Raw genomic sequence first — 22,633 nt, forward strand, 5'->3', positions numbered from 1 at the left:
GCTGCAGTTTCTGAACTGTCTTCAAAGTCAGCCCCACGTAGAGTGCATTGCAGTAATCTAATTTGGAGGCTACCAGAGCATGGACAACTGAAGCCAGGTTATCCCTGTCCAGATAGGGACGTAGTTGGGCCACCAACCGAAGTTGGTAGAAGGCAGTCCATGCCACCGAGGCTACCTGAGCCTCAAGTGACAGAGATGGTTCTAGGAGAACCCCCAAGCTACGAACCTGCTCCTTCAGGGGGAGTGCAGCCCCATCCAGAACAGGTTGGACATCCACCATCTGGTCAGAAGAACCACCCACTAGCAGCATCTCAGTCTTGTCTGGATTGAGCCTCAGTTTATTAGCCCTCATCCAGTCCATTGTCGCAGCCAGGCACCGGTTCAGCACATTGACAGCCTCACCTGAAGAAGATGAAAAGGAGAAATAGAGCTGTGTGTCATCAGCATACTGATGGCAACGCACTCCGAAGCTCCAGATGACTGCACCCAACGGTTTCATGTAGATGTTGAACAGCATGGGGGACAGAACTGACCTCTGTGGAACCCCATACTGGAGAGTCCAGGGTGCCGAGTAATGTTCCCCAAGCACCACCTTCTAGAGCCAACCTGCCAAGTAGGAGTGGAACCACCGCCATGCAGTACCTCCCACTCCCAACTCAGCCAGTCTTCCCAGAAGGATACCATGGTCGATGGTATCGAAAGCCGCTGAGTCACACTCCCCCTGTCTCTCTCCTGACAAAGGTCATCATACAGGGCGACCAAGGCTGTTTCTGTGCCAAAACCAGGCCTGAAACCTGACTGAAATGATCCAGATAATCAGTCTCATCCAAGAGTGTCTGGAGCTGGCCTACCACCACTCATTCAAGGACCTTGCAGCTATGTGCAGCTCCTTATCCATCTCTTGCTTCTAGTCTCCTATGAATGGAGCTACTCTGTGCTGCCTTCAATAGGCAAAAAGCAGGATCATAGCCATTATTTATTTATTTATTTTATTACATTTATATACTGCCCCATAGCCGAAGGCCTCTGGGCAGTTTACAGCAATTAAAAACATTAAAAAGAAATATACAAATTTTAAAACACAAAAAACAATTTAAAACACAATTTAAAATTTTTTAAAACACATGCTAAAATGCCTCGGAGAAGAGGAAAGTGTTGACCTGGTGCCAAAAAGATAACAGTGTTGGCGCCAGGCACACCTCATCACAGAGATCATTCCATAATTTGGGGGCCACCACAGAGAAGGCCCTCTCCCTTGTTGCCATCTTCCGAGCTTCCCTCGGAGTAGGCAACCGGAGGAGGGCCTTGGATGTTGAGTGTAGTGTACGGGTGGGTTCATGTCAGGTGGGTTGTTTTAATAATAAAACTGGGATAATAAAAAATTGTGAGACAAATTAAGAATTATGTGTCTGTCACAAAGACACTTCCATGGGTGTTATCATAATTCTTACTTTTTAAAATATATTTATTTTGTGTATGATTTACTTATACCATTTTATATAGACTTTTCAAAATTCCATAGAACCATACAGAACTACTGAATGTTTTTTAGTGCCATTGGTGAATGAAACCTGTGACATAGAAAGCTAGAGGCCCAATTATTCCTGATTGTGAAGATAGCTTGTACAAATAACATTTGTCCGGTAAGCTCTGTGATGTCAAAATGAGCGCCTTCAAAACTGGTGACTACAGACATTAGTTCGTTTGCTCTTACTTTGTTCCATTTTCATTTTCACAGATGCCCTACAGTTCAGGGTTCGGGTGTGGAGAAAATGTTAGCAGTGGGATCCAGACATTACTCTGTGCTATTCCTTTTGTGTCATTAGCTAAAATGTAGACAGTTAATATGTATAATTATGTATAGGAGTATAAGTCATATGTAATTTTAATTCTGATATCCTTTTCTTCGTTCACTGATTTCTCCCTTCATTTCTCTCTCCTCCTTTTCCTGGCAAGTGTGATGGAATTCAGGTAGACTTAAACAACATTTCCCTGGAAGGGATTGCCATTTTGAACATCCCAAGCATGCATGGAGGATCAAATCTTTGGGGTGAGACCAAGAAAAGGCGAAGCCATCGTCGATTTGAAAAGAACAGGTCAGATAAAAGAACCACTGTTACCGATGCTAAGGAACTGAAGTTTGCATGCCAAGGTGAGTGTCTAAGTGGAAACGAATAGTTGGTTCTAGGTTCAAACTTCCAGATTTTATGTGTACTTTACAAATAGCAGGTGACTGTTTAATATATGAGAGAGTCTCTGGCTGCAGTCCTAAAGGTGGGGATTTATAGAAGAATTCTAACTAGGTCAGGTGAAAAGTTTCCTTCTATCAGCTATGTAAACAGCATGCTTCCTGTCTGGGCTCAGATTTTGTGATTCCTTGACAACTTCAGAAAAGGATTTCTGTATTTAGATTAATGTCTTTCCCTAGCCTCTACATAAAACATTATTTTAATATGTTTATGTATCCCTAGTTTTATAGAATGACAAGGCTTGTGCTAATGTCTGTTCTGCTGGGCTGAGAACTGAGACAAATATATGCTTGCTTATTAATCTTTGCTCAGTTATTTCTTTATATTAAATGAATATCCTATCAGATGGTTTTATTTCCAGAGTGAAGCAATAATTGCTGGCCCTGACAGAGACCCAGCTTTGACGGCACATCTAGGAGTTTTCTCATTCAAGTTTCTGCTATTTTAGTTATCTTAATAGGACTTGGTAATTAATCTGCAAATTTAGGCTTCTCTTAAGTCCACTGCTACCCACATATCAACAGGAGTGTAGCCTTATTTTGAAGCACTTCCTGAAATTCCAAACCAACGAAACAGATGTTTTGCTTTACAATTTGCCTAAGATTAGAATGCCATGCAAGTAGGGTTATGGGAGAAATGTGCTTGGTTTGCACTATAATGCAAATCTACCTAATTTGCACCTAATTTGCACTGCCTCAACCAATACACAAGACAAAATGCAGTTATCCTTTAAAATTCTCTAAATTTTGCAATGTTCTGCAGCCCAAAAGGTATTGAAAAAAGCATGTATTAGGAAATATGTGCAGGAAAAGTCATAGAGAACAAACTGTAATATTAGAAAATTTGAAAAATTGAAATTGATAGATTTGTCCATCCCTACATGTAGGTTCTAAAGTTAATTTATTGTTGAATTGGCAGTCAGCCCTTAGAACATCACACAGGTTCTGGGGACTGGATGAGCTGTGTAGGCAAGCAGGGACCCTGCAGAATGCAAAACACATGGGAGGAGGTTCCAGAAGCAGGACACCACAAGACAAGGAAATGAAAGGCTGATCACAGAGTAGGCTGTAACTGGAGCTGAAGGAAAGAGTATGGGCAAGAGACTAAGAAAAAAAGGGGGGAAGGAGTGAAAGAGGAGTTATAAAAACAAAATAAACTTACACATAGACTAGAGCGAAAACATGCCTGGCTGGCGGGGAAGGTAAAAGAGTGTTGGGTGATCAGAGTGAGAAATGGGTAGTGGGCTGAGAGACACAGGAACTTCAGATGAAAGAGGCATATAAGTCAAGCAAGGAGGAGTTGTGGGGCTGGAGAAACCTTCATGCAGGGCCTAAATACAGGAAGGTGTATGAGCTGCCTTCCAGGAGTTTTGGACTACAATTCCCATTAGCTGGAGGGCACCAGGTTGGGGAAGGCTGGTCTAGCATCTTTGTTGCCTTACAGTTTGTAAGCATTCTTCAGTTTGCTTGTGGACACTAAGGTGACTTTGCGGCCTTATAATTCATAAGCATTTTTCAGTTTCCTACAGAAGCTGCATGTTTCCAAACAGTTCAGAGATCTCACAGCAGTTGCGATCTATATTGGCTCTAACTTATACTATAACTACTGATATTCTACTTTTTCTTCAAACCAGATGTCATCCATTACAGAGAACATTCTCTCTGCAGGTGCAGTAGAGTCTCTACATGCCAAAACAAATTCAGCAAGCAGCAGAGAATATTTCTGATGTGCTTTTTTAAAAAACCATGATTTGGAAATTTCACCTATCTAACAGCCAGTTCTCACCATCATTTAAGAAAAACAACAACATTTAAAATCTGTGTGTGTAAAAGAGAGAAGGTTTGAAACTGAAATGTGTGTGTGTATGTGTTACAATGTTCATGAATGCGAACCATTCCTGTAGCTTTTTGGCAAGGCTCTGAATACTAATAAGGATGCAGATAAGGATGAATAAAAAGTCAGCTTTCATTTCAAATATAGGGTGATATTCAAATATTACAGATGTAATACATTAGATATTAAGAAACAAATATGGTTCTGAAGGAAAACTGCAAAGTCACTGTAGCAGGAGGAATTTGTGTGGTGTGAGAACTTACATAATGCAAGGATTCTGTGGATGCAATGTGCCTGTGTGCTTTCTGCAATGAGACATGTATTGCACCCATTTATATGGTCCCTATCAGTCAATGGAGACCAGGCCACCCGCTGTCAGCAGTGGTGAGAGCATCTTTGTTCCAGAGTGCAATGCTTTACTTTTGCCCAGAGGAGTAAAAAGGAAACACATATATAGAGAAAAGAAAAGTACATAGGTGCATTTAGGAGCTAACCTCCATATCACCTGTGTCAGCCCCCCCTTTCATTTCAAATTTGCCTTTTACCTTTAAGAATAAAGAGCTGTAGTGTGTATGTGTGTGTGTGTGTGAGAAAGAGAGAGAGAGAGAGAGTATTTAGAGGAAGAGATTTGTCCTTTGCCTAATAATTTCCTTATGATAGTCTTAAAAGAGCTGTCACAATGTGTCACTGTTTGCTATTTATGTTGATTCTTTAACATACTGGTGAATAGGGTGTTTTTAGATATTTAATCTTGATTGAAATTCAGTAAATGCTTAACTCGTTACAAGGAGCTTTGTCCGTACTGGTTTTCAGATTGCTAAAGCAGGTAATATCTATACACTGTCATAACCTGGACCAGAGGAAATGGCGCATCACGTTGAAATAAAATCTTCACTATATAGAATGCTCACTGGAATTGGACCAAAAATTGAATGTTTTAGTTTCATTTTCATTTCTGCTATTGTCAAAAAAGCTCTTTCAGTTTTTCCCAAGCTTCCAACTTCTCCTTCAAAATTTCAACTTTTTTTTGTCCAAATCCTTGATACAGCTAAGACTGAACTGTGAGTATAAGAACCTGCTTTTATATTGGGTCAGACTATTTGTCCATATAGCCCAATATTGCTTACTCAAACTGACAGTATCTCCAAGATCTCAAACAGAGGCCTTTCATCTTATCTGTTACCATCACTAGGGATAAAATCTCAGGTTCATTTCCTAATATGACTTAAGAGGCCCAAGGAATTGAACCTGATGTTTTCTAAATACAAAGCATGTGCATTACCACTGAACGATAAAAGCTGTTCTTTGGATCCAGGACCTGTGCATTCCTCAGGCTGCTCATAGGGTAGCTTCCAGGTCTTGGGAACAAGGATTTCTGTGCACTCCCTGAGTTTGTCTGGCCTCTGTTAGTCACCCTGAGCATAGTTCTTGCTTGCTGACCCATAAAGCTCTTTATACACCAAGTCTGCTGCTTGGGCCAGTATGCATGGATACATGTCAGCCTGTGATTCTTACACAGAATATGTCCAATTAAGGTGCTTTCTAGAATAAAACCATTGGCTCTACACAATTGTATGTATTGTATGTACTTCTTCATCTTGCTAAAAATAAATCTTCCTAATTTAACTTTCTATACAAGAACACATTACTCCATGTTGCTGAAATTATTAGAAAATATATTGGCTTTGTAATGATCCATGCACTTAAGAGTTACAAAGAGTTCCAGAGAGTTTGAAGAATGAAGGCAAGATGTTCACAGCCGGGCTGGTACCAAAGGGCGGCCCCTGTGGCCCAGAGGGGCCTCCAAAGGCCCCCTCATTAGGGTGGGAGAGTAGTGCTCCCCTTCCGTGATCCTCAGCAGGGTCCCTGCCCCGGATCACAGGGATGGAGCTTCCAGGCCACCCGTCTGTTCACTCACTCCACCTACCTCCTTTCTTCTGCTGCTGCAGACACTAAGATGGTGGTGGAGGCTTCTCTAAGGAGCTGATGCCCCTACTGCCATCTTGGTTGATGGCAGGCATGTGTGCACACATAGAGTACCACACATGCGTGCCATCAACCAAGATGGTGGCGGGGGCATCAGCCCCTTAGAGAAGTCTCTGCTACCATCTTGGTTGATGGCAGCCCTGTGCGCGCAGTGCGCGCAGCAGCAGAAGACACAAGAGAGGTAGGTGGAACAGGCAAAAGCTGCATGCCCGGGGAAGGCTGGTGCCCACAGGCCCAGTCATGCCTGGCGCCGGCCCTGGTTCACAGGTACCATTATGTATTACACATAGAGTTATCAACCCCCTAATCATGATTTGTTTTATAAATTGAAATAAATGTGCATATTACTAAAACCTCAATTTAAAAGCAAATTTAATATACAAAAGCTGTCATCATACATTATTAGGGAACAAAGACCATCTTTATTACCTTTTAATTCCCTTTCTGGACTAACACATCAGAACCAACATGGTCTCAAAAATAAACAAGTGTCTTTAACTCTCAGCCTCACTGCTTAAATTTGACCCCTATCAATCTTGAAAAGAATTTGTCAAGTAATCTGCTGATTTAGCCAATTAATGTTTGAAACCCTAGTTAATATAAGAACCTTCCATAACCATAACCATAAATACATTTCAATTCATTTGTGAGTTGCCTCTTTGCATCATAGGTTTTAAGATTTACAGCTTAACATTTTCCACTGTGACCCTTATGCAAATCAGTCTTTAACAGCAAAAGGTAGATGGCATTTACTAGTTTCTGCAGTATTTTCAAATGAAGAACAGATGTATAAACTTGTTTGACTCTTTATCACTCCAACGAAAGCAAGCTTCAGCATTTTATATTTCTCTTTCTTTTTTGACAGCTATCTAAAAATGCCATTCTCCATGCTGTTCATACTAGTTAAATGGGTTTCCTTTTTCAATTATCTAGCAACATTTTTGTCAATTATCTAGCAGCTCACATTATCAAAACTTGCCATAAACTGGATAGTTCAAGCACATTCCTGTAATGATGGAACATATTTTTAAAAGACACCGTTGTCCCTAAAGAAATCAAACATGTGGTCTAAACTAAAAGAGATCTAATGTATGTGCCATTAAAGGAATCTAGTTTCTGGTTTCAGCACTTCTAAATTCAGTGGTCACAGTGTCACCCCTTTGTTCAAGTTTGCAAATAGTCCCTTCTTCTAAAAAGCTCTTTCCTGTTATCTTTTGTTTTAGCAAATCCATTCATTTCCAGAGGAGAGATATGCTTTTCCCTTGTGCCATCTTGCTAACTGAAAGATTTTTACCTGCTCAGCTGTGAACCCAGGCCAGAGCTGACAGCGCTACTCTAAAGAAACATTTGAGAAATATGGGATTTTGAAAAGGCATTCTATTCTGAAACTGAACTTAGAAGAATTAAAAATAGATTTCACACAGTCCTTTATATCACTTTATGTGGGAACAAGAGGGCCATCCCCACCCTAACAAACAAAATCATTAAACCAAAGCAATTTAAATTAGCATTTGGAAAACTTTTGTTAGAAATCAGATAAAATCTAAAAATAGTGTAGAGGACAATTTCAGACATTCAGAAAAAAAATTCTTCAAGTTTGAGCATAGCTCTGTTACAGAAGAACTTTAAATGCATTTGTACATCAGCCATAAAACTTGTTTTGGTGATAATGTAACGGCCAGATCATAGCAGCCCTTTCATCTAGACTTCTGTAACAACAACAATACAGGTGGCAGTTTCTTAATGCCGGTATAGTAGACAGTGTAACCTATGTTCTAGGGATAGGAGTTGCAAACTGTCCCTTCAGAGGCACACTCTGACACTACAGAAGCACTAAGAACCATTTTCATTACTAGTATTCCTGTACTTTTGCTCTGACCTATCAATTCCTGAGAGCCAGTGTGGTATAGTGGTTAAGGTGTTGGTCTACGACCTGGGAGACCAGGGTTTGAATCCCCACATAGCCATGAAGCTCACTGGGTGACATTGGGCCAGTCACTGCCTCTCAGCCTTATGAAAGCCTTATTCACAGGGTCGCCATAAGTCGGAATCAACTTGAAGGCAGTACATTCACGTTTTTTATCAATTCCTATCACAAAACCAATATCAAGACTCTTAATTGATGCAGAATGACATGAAAATTGAAAAGCATAACCTTCTTGTATTTGAATATAGAATACAGAAAAGCAGCAGGCAGATGGGCAGATGCAATGGGGGATTTTGTCATTGCTTCCTGAACATAATATCCCACTGCACATTGTTGGAACTGCTCTTGAAACTGCAGGGAGTTTTTGATCCAGACTTGCTGAATTGTGATCTTGGCTTATTAACCATTGTACACTGTTGTTAACATAGTTGAGATGTCTCTGGTTTTATTCAGAAGCTACTGGTAGCTTTTAGCAAAATCTTACTATCAGTGAAGCAAGAAGATACACTTCACTGAGGGAAGAACTGAAATGATAAATTGGGACCTTACCTGCATTGGCTCAGTCTTCTGAGTCTTTAAATATCCACCATAGACCATAGCAATTTGCCTAGGCTATCCATCACCCATCTCTAATCAGCGACGGAAACACATAAATCAGAGATAGGAAACTATAGTCCTCAGATGTCATTGGACTACAACTCCCATAAACCCTGACCATTGGTTGTGCTGACTGGAGCTGATGGGAGTTCAAGTCCTACAACAACTGGAGGCCCATTCTTAGCATAAACAAAGCACCTCTTCTTACCAGGGTTCTTATCCGGGGTTCAATTAGGGCAACCAGAGTTGGTGAAATTCACAACAGATGGTGAGGTCCCCTTGCTGGAATTTTGTTAAGCAAGCATATGCCTCAACATCACTGCAGAGATTCTAAAAACATCCTTCAAGGGCTTCAAGACCTAAAAACTAAGTGCTTGAGCAACGCACATGAATGACAGCCAGTGTGTTTGTGACCCAGTTACTTGGAAATAACTAGTATAGAAACAGTTGGCACTCAACTTTAAATAAACTAGAGAACTCTTTCAGCCTCTCCACTCCTGCTGTGTAAATGTGAAAGTACTGTAAATCCTGTTGACAGTTATTGCCATATCTATTGGCACACAGTCAACACCAACTATTTGAAAAGTGTTGTGCAGCAGAGCTAGTGCCCATTACCTGTCTCCCTATATTTTCTTACAATTTATTTTCACCCCAGCAGGCAGCAGCTCATAATGCCATTAATTTGTAAAGCAGCTTGTTCTTTCCCGTGCTGCCTGTTTACAGTATGTTCGTGTAAACAGCGCATTAATTTATTGGCAATGCATTACTGTGTAAGAAGGAATGCCACAATTTAAAGGCAGTAGAAGAAAAGGGAGCGGGGTCAGACAAGTCACCCACATCCCAAGCTTGTCTCCTATACCCTGGGTCATTTTTCCTCCTCTAAAAAGATGGTAGTTCTATTTTATTGGATTAGATGGTTGAATATGATTTAAAATACAGAAATTGCAACTATACAAATTTGATTGCAAGGAAAGGATATCTGGAACAGATGGTAACATGCAGGTATGTCGAGTACCGCTAAGAAAGAGAAGGGGGAGGAAAACAGATCAATCAGCAGCTAGCAGAGGTGAGCTAGAAGAGGTGAGGAACATGTGTCCCTCTAGATCAAGGTCAGCCAATGTGGTACCCTCCAGGTGCTGTGGGACTACAACTCCCATTATCCCCTTGACCATTATTATTATTATTATTATTATTATTATTCTACCCCACCTTTTGACCAAAGGCCCTTAAAGCGGCTTACAAAAAAATAGGCACAAGCATAAAAATACATCAATGAAGGCAATACCATTTACAAAAATTAAATAACAAATATTATTTTTTTAAAAAAGCAGCAATTACAACATTATTAAAAAGCAGCAATTACAACAATGTTGCTGGACTGGATTGGATGTATGCATTGTCACCTGTTCCCACTAATGGAACCTGAGAAACAGTGAACAGTCACCTATGCTATAAATAACATCAGAACTGGATAGGACAGAGTTACTGAAGTTATTAGGAGTTGCTGGCACATTTAGTTGGAATCAGCATGAATTACCGGGAGTCTTCTGATAGTGCTGTTGAAATCTTAGTGCTGCTTGCAGCACCAAGTGCTGCTTGACCATGCTAGCTGACGGTAATGGGAGTTGGAGTTCAACAACTTATGGAGGGCACCCTGTTGGCTACCTCTACTCTAGATGTTATTGGACTCCAGTTCCCATCAGCCTCAGCCAGCATGTTCAAGGATGTTAAGCAATATCTGGAAGGCCATGGGTTCCCCATCCCTGAGCTAGGGTTAGCAGCTGGCCATAAAAATGTCCTGGTCTGCCCTTGCGCCTTTAACAGCAGCTGAGTCTGCACAAGTCTGTTCATTAAGCTTTTCAGGACATGGAGATGACAAGTTTCATCACTGGTCAATGCATGTGGATCAAGCTACACAAGGGCCTAGCTGAAAAGCTGGCAAACAGTATCTGGAAGAAGTAGACATGCCCTGTACTATACTTTTTTATTCTGCACATAATCATAGTGGTCGAGAGCACTGTGTAATTGTCTGAAATCCTGGCAGTCCATTTGCAACAGCTGCGGGACCATTACCATTTCTACCAAACCCAACAGTTCACATCATGGTCACTGTTCTAGTTGCTATTCTAGTTATTCTTCATTCATATCACAACCTTTCTGAGAGGGCCATGATGTCATTCTTTTCAATCTGCTGGGTCAGTAAATTTAATGGGGATACTTCTTGTCTATGATTACAAATTTATCCTGACAGATCTGCAGGATTTACTCTTCTAAAGGATACGGTATTGGGGACAATGAGCTTAGGACAGAACAAAGGATATTTCCCACCCAGAACTGAGCAGTGTAATTCAGCTGGAAGGCAGGCAGGAAGCTTAATGGACAGAAACCCTACAACCAGCTAAAGTCTGTGAGTTATCTGGGGCTTATTATTATCCATTCACGGTGTCTGAAGTGTTCCAGATAAGATAGTTCCCTTCTTGTCTTCTGCCTTTCCTTAGGAGTGGGAGTGCTCACTCTATCGCTAATGTTTTAACTGGTTTTAACACTGAATATTTACATTGTTGTAACCCACCCTGGGACCTTATAGTGAAGAGTGCATGAAAAAAGTCAAATCAATCAATCAATAATAAAATAATGCAGCAGAATAAAATCAGATAAAATAAAGAAGCCTTTCAGATGGAGAACCTACAGCCACAATTAAAGCCAGAACTTATGCCCAGGATGAGAGAGGATTTTTAAAAAATGAGCAAAGGCAACTTAAACTGACCAAGTTCTAATTAGTCCTTGGCCAAAGTATTCAGCCCAATATTTTTTTCTCCAGTAACAAAAACTCCTTCAGTAAGGTTGGACTAGTTTTGGGGCAGCAGGTGAATTTTAAGAATTTTTGCTTGTTTGTTTTATCTCTAAATATGAGAGGTGGCATCACTATGAAGCATTATTCCCTGGGGTACTGCATCCCAGAGGACAGCCAGACCACTCGTGAAGCAGTATGAAGGCTTTTGTTGTTGTTAAAAAGAGAGCATTCCTAAGCCATCTTGCATTTAAATGTAAGATAAACTTTCTTAATATTCATTTGTTCACTGAAAATTTATAAATATCCCCCCTCCATCATGTGGGACAAATGGTCCTTGAGATATTTGGCCTAGCTTGAGTTTAAATGGGAAAAAAATTCTGAGCCCAATTATCTCCACTGGAAGAATTGTATCCACTATAGGATGTTATTTAAATCTGGTTTTTAACACCATAAGCATCTATAAGTGAAATATGTTACACTGAATTGAACTCCTTTGGAAAATCACCTAAGAAATTAGACATTTTATATTGGCAAGAAATAAGGAATAAGAATTTCTTCTAAACTGGGTTATGTTTCACAGCATCCAGTGAGGTATATGCAGGAATATCTCATGTGTATTTTGGAAAATTATTAATCTCAAGATTGAGGTGTCTAGGGCAGGGTTAAATGGATAATATAGTGTCATGCATCCCTAGGGAATATGTGTCTGCAGTTAAACAAATTGAACAGCGATGACAGATTTTTCAGCCTCCTCATATTAAAGGTCAGCAAGAGAAACCATCTATTTGGCATTATAAGATGTAAGTGTGAATCCTAACCAACCCCAGATTCAAACACCTTATCATACTATAGTCAATTATTTTAATGTAATTTTTATTACAATTATTCAGTATCTTGAAAGATCCCTAATACAGAAGAGCCTCAGAATTATCCAGTTCTTCAATGGATCGATTTTTTCCTCCAAAGACTGAATTTTTGTCAGTTACTAAAATATTTTCATAGTACATAATGAGTTTTTAAATCACTATGCTAAATTACAGTAATATGTATTCTTTCACCTGTAAATAAAGCGTCTGTAATCATATGTTGTTAATTACTCTGGATCCAAGCCTGTATAATATGCCTGTTGGGTGCTTGAGAAGCACTGAACATAGAGCTGGAAAAGTGCTTCTTTCTCCTGCCCGTTAGCTGATGGGGGGAGAGAAAGAGGTCTGCATTTTGCAGGCATCTGCTGTGCAAAAGGGAACTCCCTCATGCAGCTGATGCCTGAAAAAAGCAGGCTTCATTTTCTCCATCACTCCCCATCAGCTGATGGGTGGGAGAAAGAAGCCTGCTTTTTTTAGGCTTCAGTTGCATGAGGAAGTTTTCTTCACACAGTGGATGCCTGCAAAATGCGCTTGGAGGAAGACTCATCCTCACTACCCATCAGCAGTGGGGGTACACTTTGCACCATGAGGGGGAAGAAATATTAAAAGCCACTGCTAAAAGGAGGAAAACCAAGGTAGGAATAACTGGGAGCTCACTTTAAGCTCCTGATTGTTCCTTGCTTTCATTTTAAATGAAGCAAATTTCTAGCCCTCAGAAAAGGCTGCAAAGTTTTATACACCCTTTGCAAAAACTTTCTAAAATTAGACAGTAGACTTGATGGGGCTTCTATTAATCAGCACCCATTCACAACATGTCCCATTCTTTGAAACACGCAGGAGAGGAAGCATAAGCAAGTTGCACTTTTGCTAGGCATCTCCCTCGTGACATTTTCCCATGGGAGCAGATGCACAAACTTGGCTTCAGATATTCTAAACAAGCATAGGAAGAAGTTCAGCTGATCTGCTTCCTCTCACCTCATTGTGTAGAATATTCAGAAACACACTCAGTTTAATCTGTCCATGCTAAATCATGACCACACATATAATGTGTGTTGAGAAAGTTTTTTTTTCTTGTTGGTTCTTACGTCAATATAGAACATTTGGCCAGTGCAGAGATTAGGGGCCTGTGGCCATCCAGATGTTGTTGGTCTATCACTCCCATCATCCAAGGCCATTGGCTGGGGCTAAGCATATTGATGTCCAACAATATCCAGAAGACCACAGAATTTCTATCTCTGACTTATAGAGACTAGCATACTATGGGCTTTATTAGTTAGACATTTTGCTGATTTCTTCCGATGAACTATGGGCTAAGGTTAGGCTACATCTTTCCCTCACCTAGCTCTATGGCTACCCACATCCTTTTAAAAGAGAGTTAGATGTACTCCTGGGTAATGCTTCTGCAACACAGGAGAAGAATAAACATTAAATCTAGTAAGGCTGAAGTAGAAAGATTTATGATAGCACTTAATGAAAGCTAGTATCTTTACATCTTATGGACTTGAAGTGAGGTTTAATCATAACCTTAGAAGTGGTAGCTGCTAGCATTTGGCTAGCGAGGTCTCACTAAATATAAAATGGTCCAATAACAAAGTATGATGTTGTCTGTACATCGATGACAACATTGCAGACATTAACAGGGCACTTCCATAAATTTCAAGTGTGCTTTTTATTAATAGTGATTACCATTTTTCACTGAAATCGTAATAGATATATCATTACATTTTCCATTATATTCTGATTAGTGCTTGTACTCTACACTAAAGTCACTGCCAAAACAAAAACAAACAAAAAATCCTAAAATCAAAGCTAGAATACATGCTTCTTTTGAATTATATGGCCACTGTAGAAATTTAATTTTAAAAGCTAAAAGGAAAAAAATAAGAGCACTTTCTTCTTGAATAAAATCATGATTCACCTGGGAAAATCCAGATTCACATTGTAAACATAATGGTGCTTAAAAAGATATTAATGATATACTTTTCAGATTACACAGCACAACCCTGTGCATGTTTACTAGGAAGTAAGATCCACTGAGTTTACTGGGACTTGCTTCCAAGTAAGTGTGCATAGGATTGAAACCAACCAGTATGTGCTCTCTAAATGCCAGCCATCTGTTGGCGGGCAGCTTTTAAAAGACTCTGAACCTAATTTTGTAAAAAAAAAAAAAAAGTGTTTATATAGCCACGGTCATAGCTATATACTATAGCCAGTATGGATTTTTCACATTCCACCATGTTAAATTGAAACTATTGCCCCCCCACTTCCATTCTGCTGCTTCCCATAACTACATTTAAAAACAAAATATTACAAACCTTATACTGCTGGACTTAGAAACACTTGCTTAATAACATGATTACTCCATGAGGGCTTATTGCCATGTAAGTTTTCATGGTAATAAAAAAAAAAACCACAGTGAATTCACAGGTTAAAGTGAAAAATGGGAATAAAAAAATTCCAGAAGCCTGGTGAAGTTTTTTCCGAGATGTTGTCACAATTTGTAGAAATGCACTAAAAATCAGACATGTTGCTAGAGTATCTGTAATCCTCTCACTGACCTTGCCCCATACTCTGAGCTTCATCTTCTATAGTTTAAAAGTTTTTAAAAATCCATGGCTGATTTAATTTAATTTAATTAATTTTAGAAAATTAACATTGGAGTCTATGATAACTCACCATATGCACAGAAGGAACCATCTGCCAGCATTCTTAAAGCTCAACTAACAGTTGTTTTGGCTTGGAGCCAATGCAATCCATTTGCTAAGCAGAGTCCACTTCAGTTTAAATTTGGATGGGAGACTACATATGTCTGCTGAGGAATATCCTCTGTTTTGCAGCAACATTCCTTTTAAACATTTTGTTTTTACAGTTCTCTTAACCCAGCTAGTCTGTAAAATGCAATGTCTTTTAAATACTGGTAATCCAATATTTTTGCGCATTTTTTTAAAAAAAGGTTTGATTTATTTGAATTTAGTCAGCTGTTACCTTCTTGTATTTTGTTCATAATAACGTACAGAAACATTTGAACAATATTCATTGGCAAATAGAGTAAAGCAAAAAAGAACTGGGGTACCCAATCTCTGCTTTTTCCTCTCAAGCATGATTCATTTTCCTTTGGTATCATATCAGATTGGATGAAATCCTGCCCACATGCTGACTCAGAAGTAAGTCCCACTGAGTGCAATGGGACATACTTCTGGTTAAGTGGGGGTAGGATTACAGCCCCATAGAGAAGTGGGCACCAAGTTGCATACATCTGGGATGGTTGGTATGATTGCCTTGGATGCTGCTATGGCAAGACATGCCAACCAGGGTTCCAAAAATCAGGGGAAAGAGCAGGGGGAGATCTTTTATTTTTAATCCTGTTTCATATCCAGTCATTATAAATGAAGTGGGTGAGTTGCAGTATGAACTGGGATAGTTGAGCTTTACTTTTTCCTTTTCTGGTATGATCCATGTTCCTTTGGTGTCATGTCAGATTGGATGAAAACTTAACCATGCTAACACAGAAGGCCCACTGAATGCACAGTCAAGGCCATACACACACACAAATGGAAACAATTGCAAGAAGTCTTTCCAAAGCTGGGTGACTTAATTTATCCTCGTAAAAAGCGGGGGAAATGCAATTTTGTATTGCATATGAAGAATTAATGTAAAAAGAAGTGACAAGCATGTAGAGGTTGAAAATATAATTAACACTTTATTTAAATACATACTTTTATTACAGAAATAATAAGTCATTGGCAGAAATAATGTAAAAATGAAATTAACAGGTAAGTTAAAATAATGCTTTCTCCTTAAAAAATAGTTATACTCACATTTTGAATATATACACATATATATGGCAATTTTTGCTTACATTTTTTTCTTAAAATACTAAATTGTTCATGTAAGGTTTTGTCTGTTTAAAATGTGCTGAATCAAGAACAAGAAAATAGTAATGTACACGAATCATTTTTATTAACAGAAATTGGCACACAGTGATCATGATGGTCTCTGTTAAACCCAGCAGTGGTTCAGTTTTCCAAAATTACATCACATAACTGCAAATAAATTCAAACATACAAGCCTATAATTGCTGGGGCGAGGGCCCTTCGGGCAACAGTAAGCCTGGGGCAAGACACAGACTTGCTGGACAATTATCAGCCTCATTTAAATTTAAATAGAAAAACAAAGAGATCAGTGGTAGAAAGAATAACATCAGTAGAAATATTGTTAACAATATATGGGGGGGGATGGACCAGGAATAGCTGAAAAAAAATCAGAAACAGAAAAAACATGGAATGGAACTGCCTGCCAATCCTGCAAAATGGAAAAAGAAATGGAACAAACAAGTGAACTCCGTTCCTGCCACCACACCCTCAAAGAAGAGTCATGAGACATAATTTTAGATTAAGGCTATCATTATTTAAATATAACTAACTTTGAGGGCCTGTAGACCAATTAACCAGATTAAACACATTAAATAAATTCAAAAGTGTCGCCACATAACACATCACACCATCAGACTATCTTCATGATTCCTTTTATTCAGATACAGTGACTTCTACACTATAAGAGAAAAGGTCCACAGAACAGACACACAGATTTGCATATCATGTTAAAAATATTTTTGGTGAAATCTAAAGCTGCAATCCTAAGCATGATTGCACGGGAGTAAAACCCACTAGTAAAACCTCAGTGGGCATGCAAATGGTCAAATCATTCTCAGCAAACTTGCAAACGAACCCCATTTCTTACCTCCAGCATAAAAAGCAGGCAAATTCGCTAAAAGGAAAAACATTAACTTTATGGTTTAAGAATGTACCTATAAACACAGATATTTCTATCAAACTTTTAAAAGGGAAATGGGCGACTATAGTGAATGTGCCAGGGGAGTGGGAGAACTGACCTCTCTGAGATATTGTACTGGCCTGCAAATCTGTGGAAATGCAAACTCCTCACTCCCCTAATGCATTCACTATAGGTGTCCAATTTCCCTGTTTGATAGAAATGTTTGTGGCTATACGTACGCTCTTAAACCACAAGGGGTTTTTTTGCCTATTAGTGAATTTTGTTTTTATCTGCTGTGAAGTTTCAAAGTTGAGGCATCAGTAGCAATAACAGCTGCTTTGAAATGGTGTGTGATGTTTTGAAATAGTAACAAACTAATATCAACTATAAAAAAGTTTTTAAAATGTTTTATGATTTCAAGAACATAGGCAAAAAAAGAAGAGGGTATTCTCCATAAAAGAGAAGTGAGTAAAATGCATACAATAAATGAAACATTGAATGTGCTCAGTATTATAAAGTATGACATCAGTATCACAAGGACTGAGCAAACTGCAAATGAACAGATACATTTTTATTTATTTATTTATTTATTTATTTATATACCACTCATATGCCAGAACACTGCTCTGTGCTGGGCCAGTCTGCCATTCCATTGTGAGAGTGTTAAACACAATTTCCTTAAAAATTGGTCATAGTAATCCTACCAAAAATGAGCAGGAAATTTCTAATGCTCAAACTAGACTATTTGTATGTTCACACCTCCTTCTGTTTGATTTCTAAGACTATGTTTTATAATAAGCAACATGTAAACAAAATATATGAAAAAACTTTTTAAAAACAATGGAACATCTATAGCCTGTTCATAAGGTACAGAAATATTGTTGAGCTTTGTGATTCTGTGGCTTGGAATGCGAATCTCAGCAGGTCAGAATGCAACATTTAAATATGAGTCAAGTATTATGCACGCGCACACACACCCCTATCCTGGCAGCTTCTTCTCTGCTTCAGATTTTAGTTCAGAGAAAAACTCCTCCCTCCCATTTATCTACTTACCTCTACCACCACCTCTGTCACCTGCCTAAGTTGCTGTTACTGCAGCTCCATCAGGAGGGAAGTTTGAGCTTCTCCCTGGCACATGATGCTACTATGGAACATCTAGCAGGAGTGCTATATTGCTTCCTAATTGAAGAAAGCTTTAACCCTTTTCAAATCTTGAAAATCATGTACAATAAATGAAGTAGGGGGGTAGGATTTTGCTTTCTAGCCCTACCATTGATCTCCATGTGTTCATTGATTCGTACTCAGGACAGGGTTTCCAATCATGCATACATACATATATACACATTCTCTGAGCATAGAGTCGATCAACACTCAGGGGTGGGACAGCAGGTACCATTGCATTCCCCTCTGCATATGCTCATTTTGAAGGTCTGAAAAATGCTCAAATTATGGACAGATAAGAGATTGTTCTGTGACTAGCCATCTGAACTGTCCATAGTTGCAGTGTATAATACAATAAGAAATATTACCAATAATTATATTCTGTAGTGTAAGATATTGCAAAAAACGTTGTTCTTTTTTTTATATACTGGATAACGTGATATGGGATTATAAGGGAAATGAAGCATTGAAGGGTTTCATCTCATTTTCTGGCCATATAGTATATTTGGTGATGCCTGCTAGCTACTGATATTCTGGATGGCATAAGTCTCACAATCCTATTTAGAGTGTGGAATTCAAGGCTACTGACTGAATAAAATGACAAATAACATCCTGTTTCTTTGCACTGAGTTGCTTCTTGTTTTGGCTGATTTATTCTGCCCAAAATTCACATCTGTATTGTTCAATGAGTCATATGATAGATGAATTCAGAGCTGGCTCTGGAAGAAAGAGTGAACAGGGAGCTGGAACAGTGGAGAAAAGTTATGTCAGCTAGCTTTCAGACTCATAATTTGACTGACTGAATTAAGATTGCTGTATGCCACACAAATATGAACAAAGCAATCTATATTTGGCCCGGTCTTGGCCTTTTTATGTAGGTGTCTGTTTAAACATATGAATGATGAGAATTCAATACCCAGTGCAATTTATTATATCTCCCTGCCTAGTTGTATAGTACATCTGCTGCCATTAAAATAGGATATTGCATGTTTCTCCTTTTTCTGTGCTTCTTTTCCTTTGATTAGGGAATGTAGGATCAACTCACAACGTCAATTTTCTCTCCCTGCAATGCTTCCCAAGGGTGCATTCATGAAGAGAATGCCTTGAATGAGACACAGCCATGACTTTTGAGGAGCATGATTGTGATAGCTGAAAAAATGTGCAACCACAACCTAGAAAATGCTCTCAGGGAGTTGCACCTTTAACTGTGGACATCCCAGATCACACAAAATATGCTCTGCACAATTGCAATCCTGGGAGAAACTCAGGGAACACTTTGTAGAAACAAAATTGGCAGTTCTGAACCAGTTTATGGTTGGATTTAATTTTTTATTTATGATTTTAAAAAATACAAGCATACAATACATACTTTGAATTCCAATTTAACATACTTTGGATTCTACATTATATTCTTGACAAGAAAAACAATAAGAACCTGTTAACCTTCCTCCAAAAAAGTTTCAGGTAACAGATGTTTACCTGAATACCTAATAACCAGTTATTGTGGGCTTGCCATATTTTGTTTGTTTGTTTACATTTTTGTATTAAATCATATTTCTTTTTCCATTTCATAGGGAATTTTAGAAGGTCAATCCACAACTGTCCATATGTGACTGGTGGATTATTTGGGGTGCTCCTGGTTGCTTACATAGTGAATAAAGCAATACTGGTCCTGGCTCAACCCCTTGGAATCAGAGTCAGGATCACTGGCGTGCTTTTCTCTGTTATTTTTAATGCAAAACTGAATTCTAGAGAGTTACATGGATCAGGTTACAGATTGCACAGGTCTTTGGGCCTCTAAATGGCACTACACAAGCAAAGACATCTCATTAATTAGACACACTGCCTGAGATCCCTTAAGTAATCTCAGGGCAGGCATGCTACTTGCGCAGGAACTGTTTCCTGGACTGAGACTGGACTAGCAAATGGGCAGTCTTATGGATGGGCTTAGACACAGGCTCAGTCTGTTCACTCCTGTGCAGACAGCATTGCATTTTGGGAGATGGTGGAGACATCTCAGCCAATTTTTCCCTAAGCTCCAACTCTGCATGATTCTCCGACTCCAGTGGCACTGAAGGTGAGGCAGGAGGCAGCTCTGGAGGCTTGACAGACTCCAAGGGCGGGGTGATGGAAGGAACACTCTCAGACCCACACCCGTCCATTGCAGCCAGAGCCTTGGGGGCTGGGCTGTCACTGGGCAAACTACTGAAGTCCTCCCAAAGTTCCATCCGCTTCCTGCTAGAAACCACTGGCCCCTTCTCTAGATCCCAGTCTTCTTCCTCCTCCATTCCACTCTGCCAGGAGTTCTCCACAGGATTCATGACAATACCAAGCATTAATAAATTTGTCAGAGTCTGCATTACTGAGGAGAGAGTACTGGTCTAGGATAATGATGGCTAGAACTAACCATAACTGTCAATAAATCCTGTCTTTGGAATAGCTGGCATTGTAGCATGCTGGCTAAATGTGTGAGCTAAGAACCGGAAATTGTAGGTTCAAGTCTTATTTATTTATTTATAAACATATTTGTACACCACTATTTCATTTCAATAAACATTGAAGAGGTTTACAACAACAAAAAGGTATAATACAAAATACAGTAAAAACAAGGTCAACTATTGCAAAGAGACATCTTTTTAACTACCCACATAAGCCTGGCAAAACAGAAAGGTTTTCAGCAGATGTTTAAAGGTTAAAACAGAAGGCACCTGCTGAATCTCTCTGGTCAGAACATTCCAGAGAACTGGGCCAATAACACAGAAGGCTCGATTTCATGCTGATGTTACTCAGGACAACCAGCGCCACTCCTGCAGATGATCTCATTGATTGAGCGAGAAATAAGGGTTCAAGTGGTCCCTAAAGTACCCTGGACCTAAGTTGTTCAGGGCTTTGTAAATTAATACAAGGACCTTGAAACTGGCTCAGTAGTAGATGGGCAGCCAGTGCAGATATTTTAATAATGGTGTTACCATGTGCCCCCATCAGCAATCTGGCCACCGCATTTTGCACCAGCTGGAACTTCTGAATCAGGCCCAAGGGCAGCCCCACATAGAGCACATTGCAATAATCCAGCCTTAAGGTTACCAAAGGATTGACTACAGTGGTCAGACTATCCCTGTCTAGGAACAGCTGTAGCTGTCAAACCAGACAAAGCACTCCTATCCACAGAGAATACTTGAGCCTCTAGTGACAAAAATGAATCAAGGAGAACCAACCCAAGGAGAGCCTCTGACTTCCCAGGATTCAAGCCCAGCTTATAGGTCCTCATCCACTACAACATTCAGACATCATTCCAGAGCATTCACAGCCTCTCCTGATTCAGATGTTATGGAGAAATAGAGGTTACCTTTGACTGGAACTGTCAATGACATTAATTGATGCAAACTAGTATCCATAGTAATAGTGCTATGTTCTCTTGTGCTTTCTCCCCAATTAGTAATCCAAAATGTGTGTTGGGTTGTTGCATGTTGAATTAGCATTTTAAAAACAAAACAGCACCTTATATAAAGTTTTAAAACTCCAGCTACAAAAGAAGAAAGAGATTTTTCTCAGTCCTTAAAAGCTGGATTCAGTGTGTGTGTGTGTGTGTGTGTGTGTGTGTGTGTGTGTGTGTAACACACAGGGCCGGTGCCAGAGGGCGGCCAGGTCGGGCCCTCGCTGATGGCCCCTGGGTCCCAAGGCGCCCCTTAGGGTGGGTGGGTAGTGCTCCCTTCCATGATCCGCGGCAGCAGCAGCTCCCGACCCTGCCGTGGATCATGAGAGGGAGCTCCCAGACACCCCCTTACTGCCACGCAGGCCCGCAACGCTTGCCTGCATGCCCCACCTACCTCTCCTTTGATGTAAATTTTGGTTGTGCTGCAGGCTCAAGCCTGCCATCAACTAAGATGGTAGCTGAGGTTTCCCTAAGGGGATGATTCCCCTTCCACCATCTTAGTTGATGGCAGGGATGTGTGTGCATAGCACACATGCGTGCCATCAACCAAGATGGTGGCAGAGGCATCAGCTCCTTAGAGAAGCCTCGGCTACCATCTTGGTTGATGGCAGGCTTGCGCCTGCAGCGCAACCAGCATTTATGTCAAGTGAGAGGTAGGTGGAGCATGCAGGTGGGCATTGCAGGCCTGCACGGCCGTAGGGGGATGTCTGGGAGCTTCCTCACTGCAATCCGTGGCAGGGTCGGGAGACGACACTGCCATGGGTCGCAGAAGGTAGGTATGTAGGTGGGGATGCGTGCGGTTGCCTGTGCCCGGGGCAGGCTGGTGCCCAAGGGCCCCGGCATGCCTGGCGCATTTCAGTCATAACAAGGGGATCATACACATTTCAGTCATAACAAGGGGAACAGTCCTATAGCTCCAGGTAAGGGAACTTGTGGCCCTGCAGATGTTGAAATGGTCATAAAAAGCAGGTTGATTTCAGCTAATCATTCAAACCATTGGGATAAGCTGTGCAT

The 22,633-nt window shown here is 40.0% G+C and overlaps 1 protein-coding gene across 4 annotated transcripts in view; it reads left to right on the forward strand.

Moving 5' to 3' along the window:
- DGKB (diacylglycerol kinase beta) overlaps nt 1-22,633 on the forward strand; it is a 430,346-nt gene that overhangs the window by 350,805 nt on the left and 56,908 nt on the right. For all 4 annotated transcript variants that reach the window (XM_061585671.1, XM_061585674.1, XM_061585672.1 and 1 more), the window contains exon 22: nt 1,957-2,152. In XM_061585671.1, the coding sequence (XP_061441655.1) occupies nt 1,957-2,152 (196 nt within the window). The remainder of the gene's footprint in view (nt 1-1,956; nt 2,153-22,633) is intronic.

This window comes from Rhineura floridana, chromosome 10, assembly GCF_030035675.1.
Source record: "Rhineura floridana isolate rRhiFlo1 chromosome 10, rRhiFlo1.hap2, whole genome shotgun sequence".
NCBI classification, from domain to species: domain Eukaryota; kingdom Metazoa; phylum Chordata; class Lepidosauria; order Squamata; family Rhineuridae; genus Rhineura; species Rhineura floridana.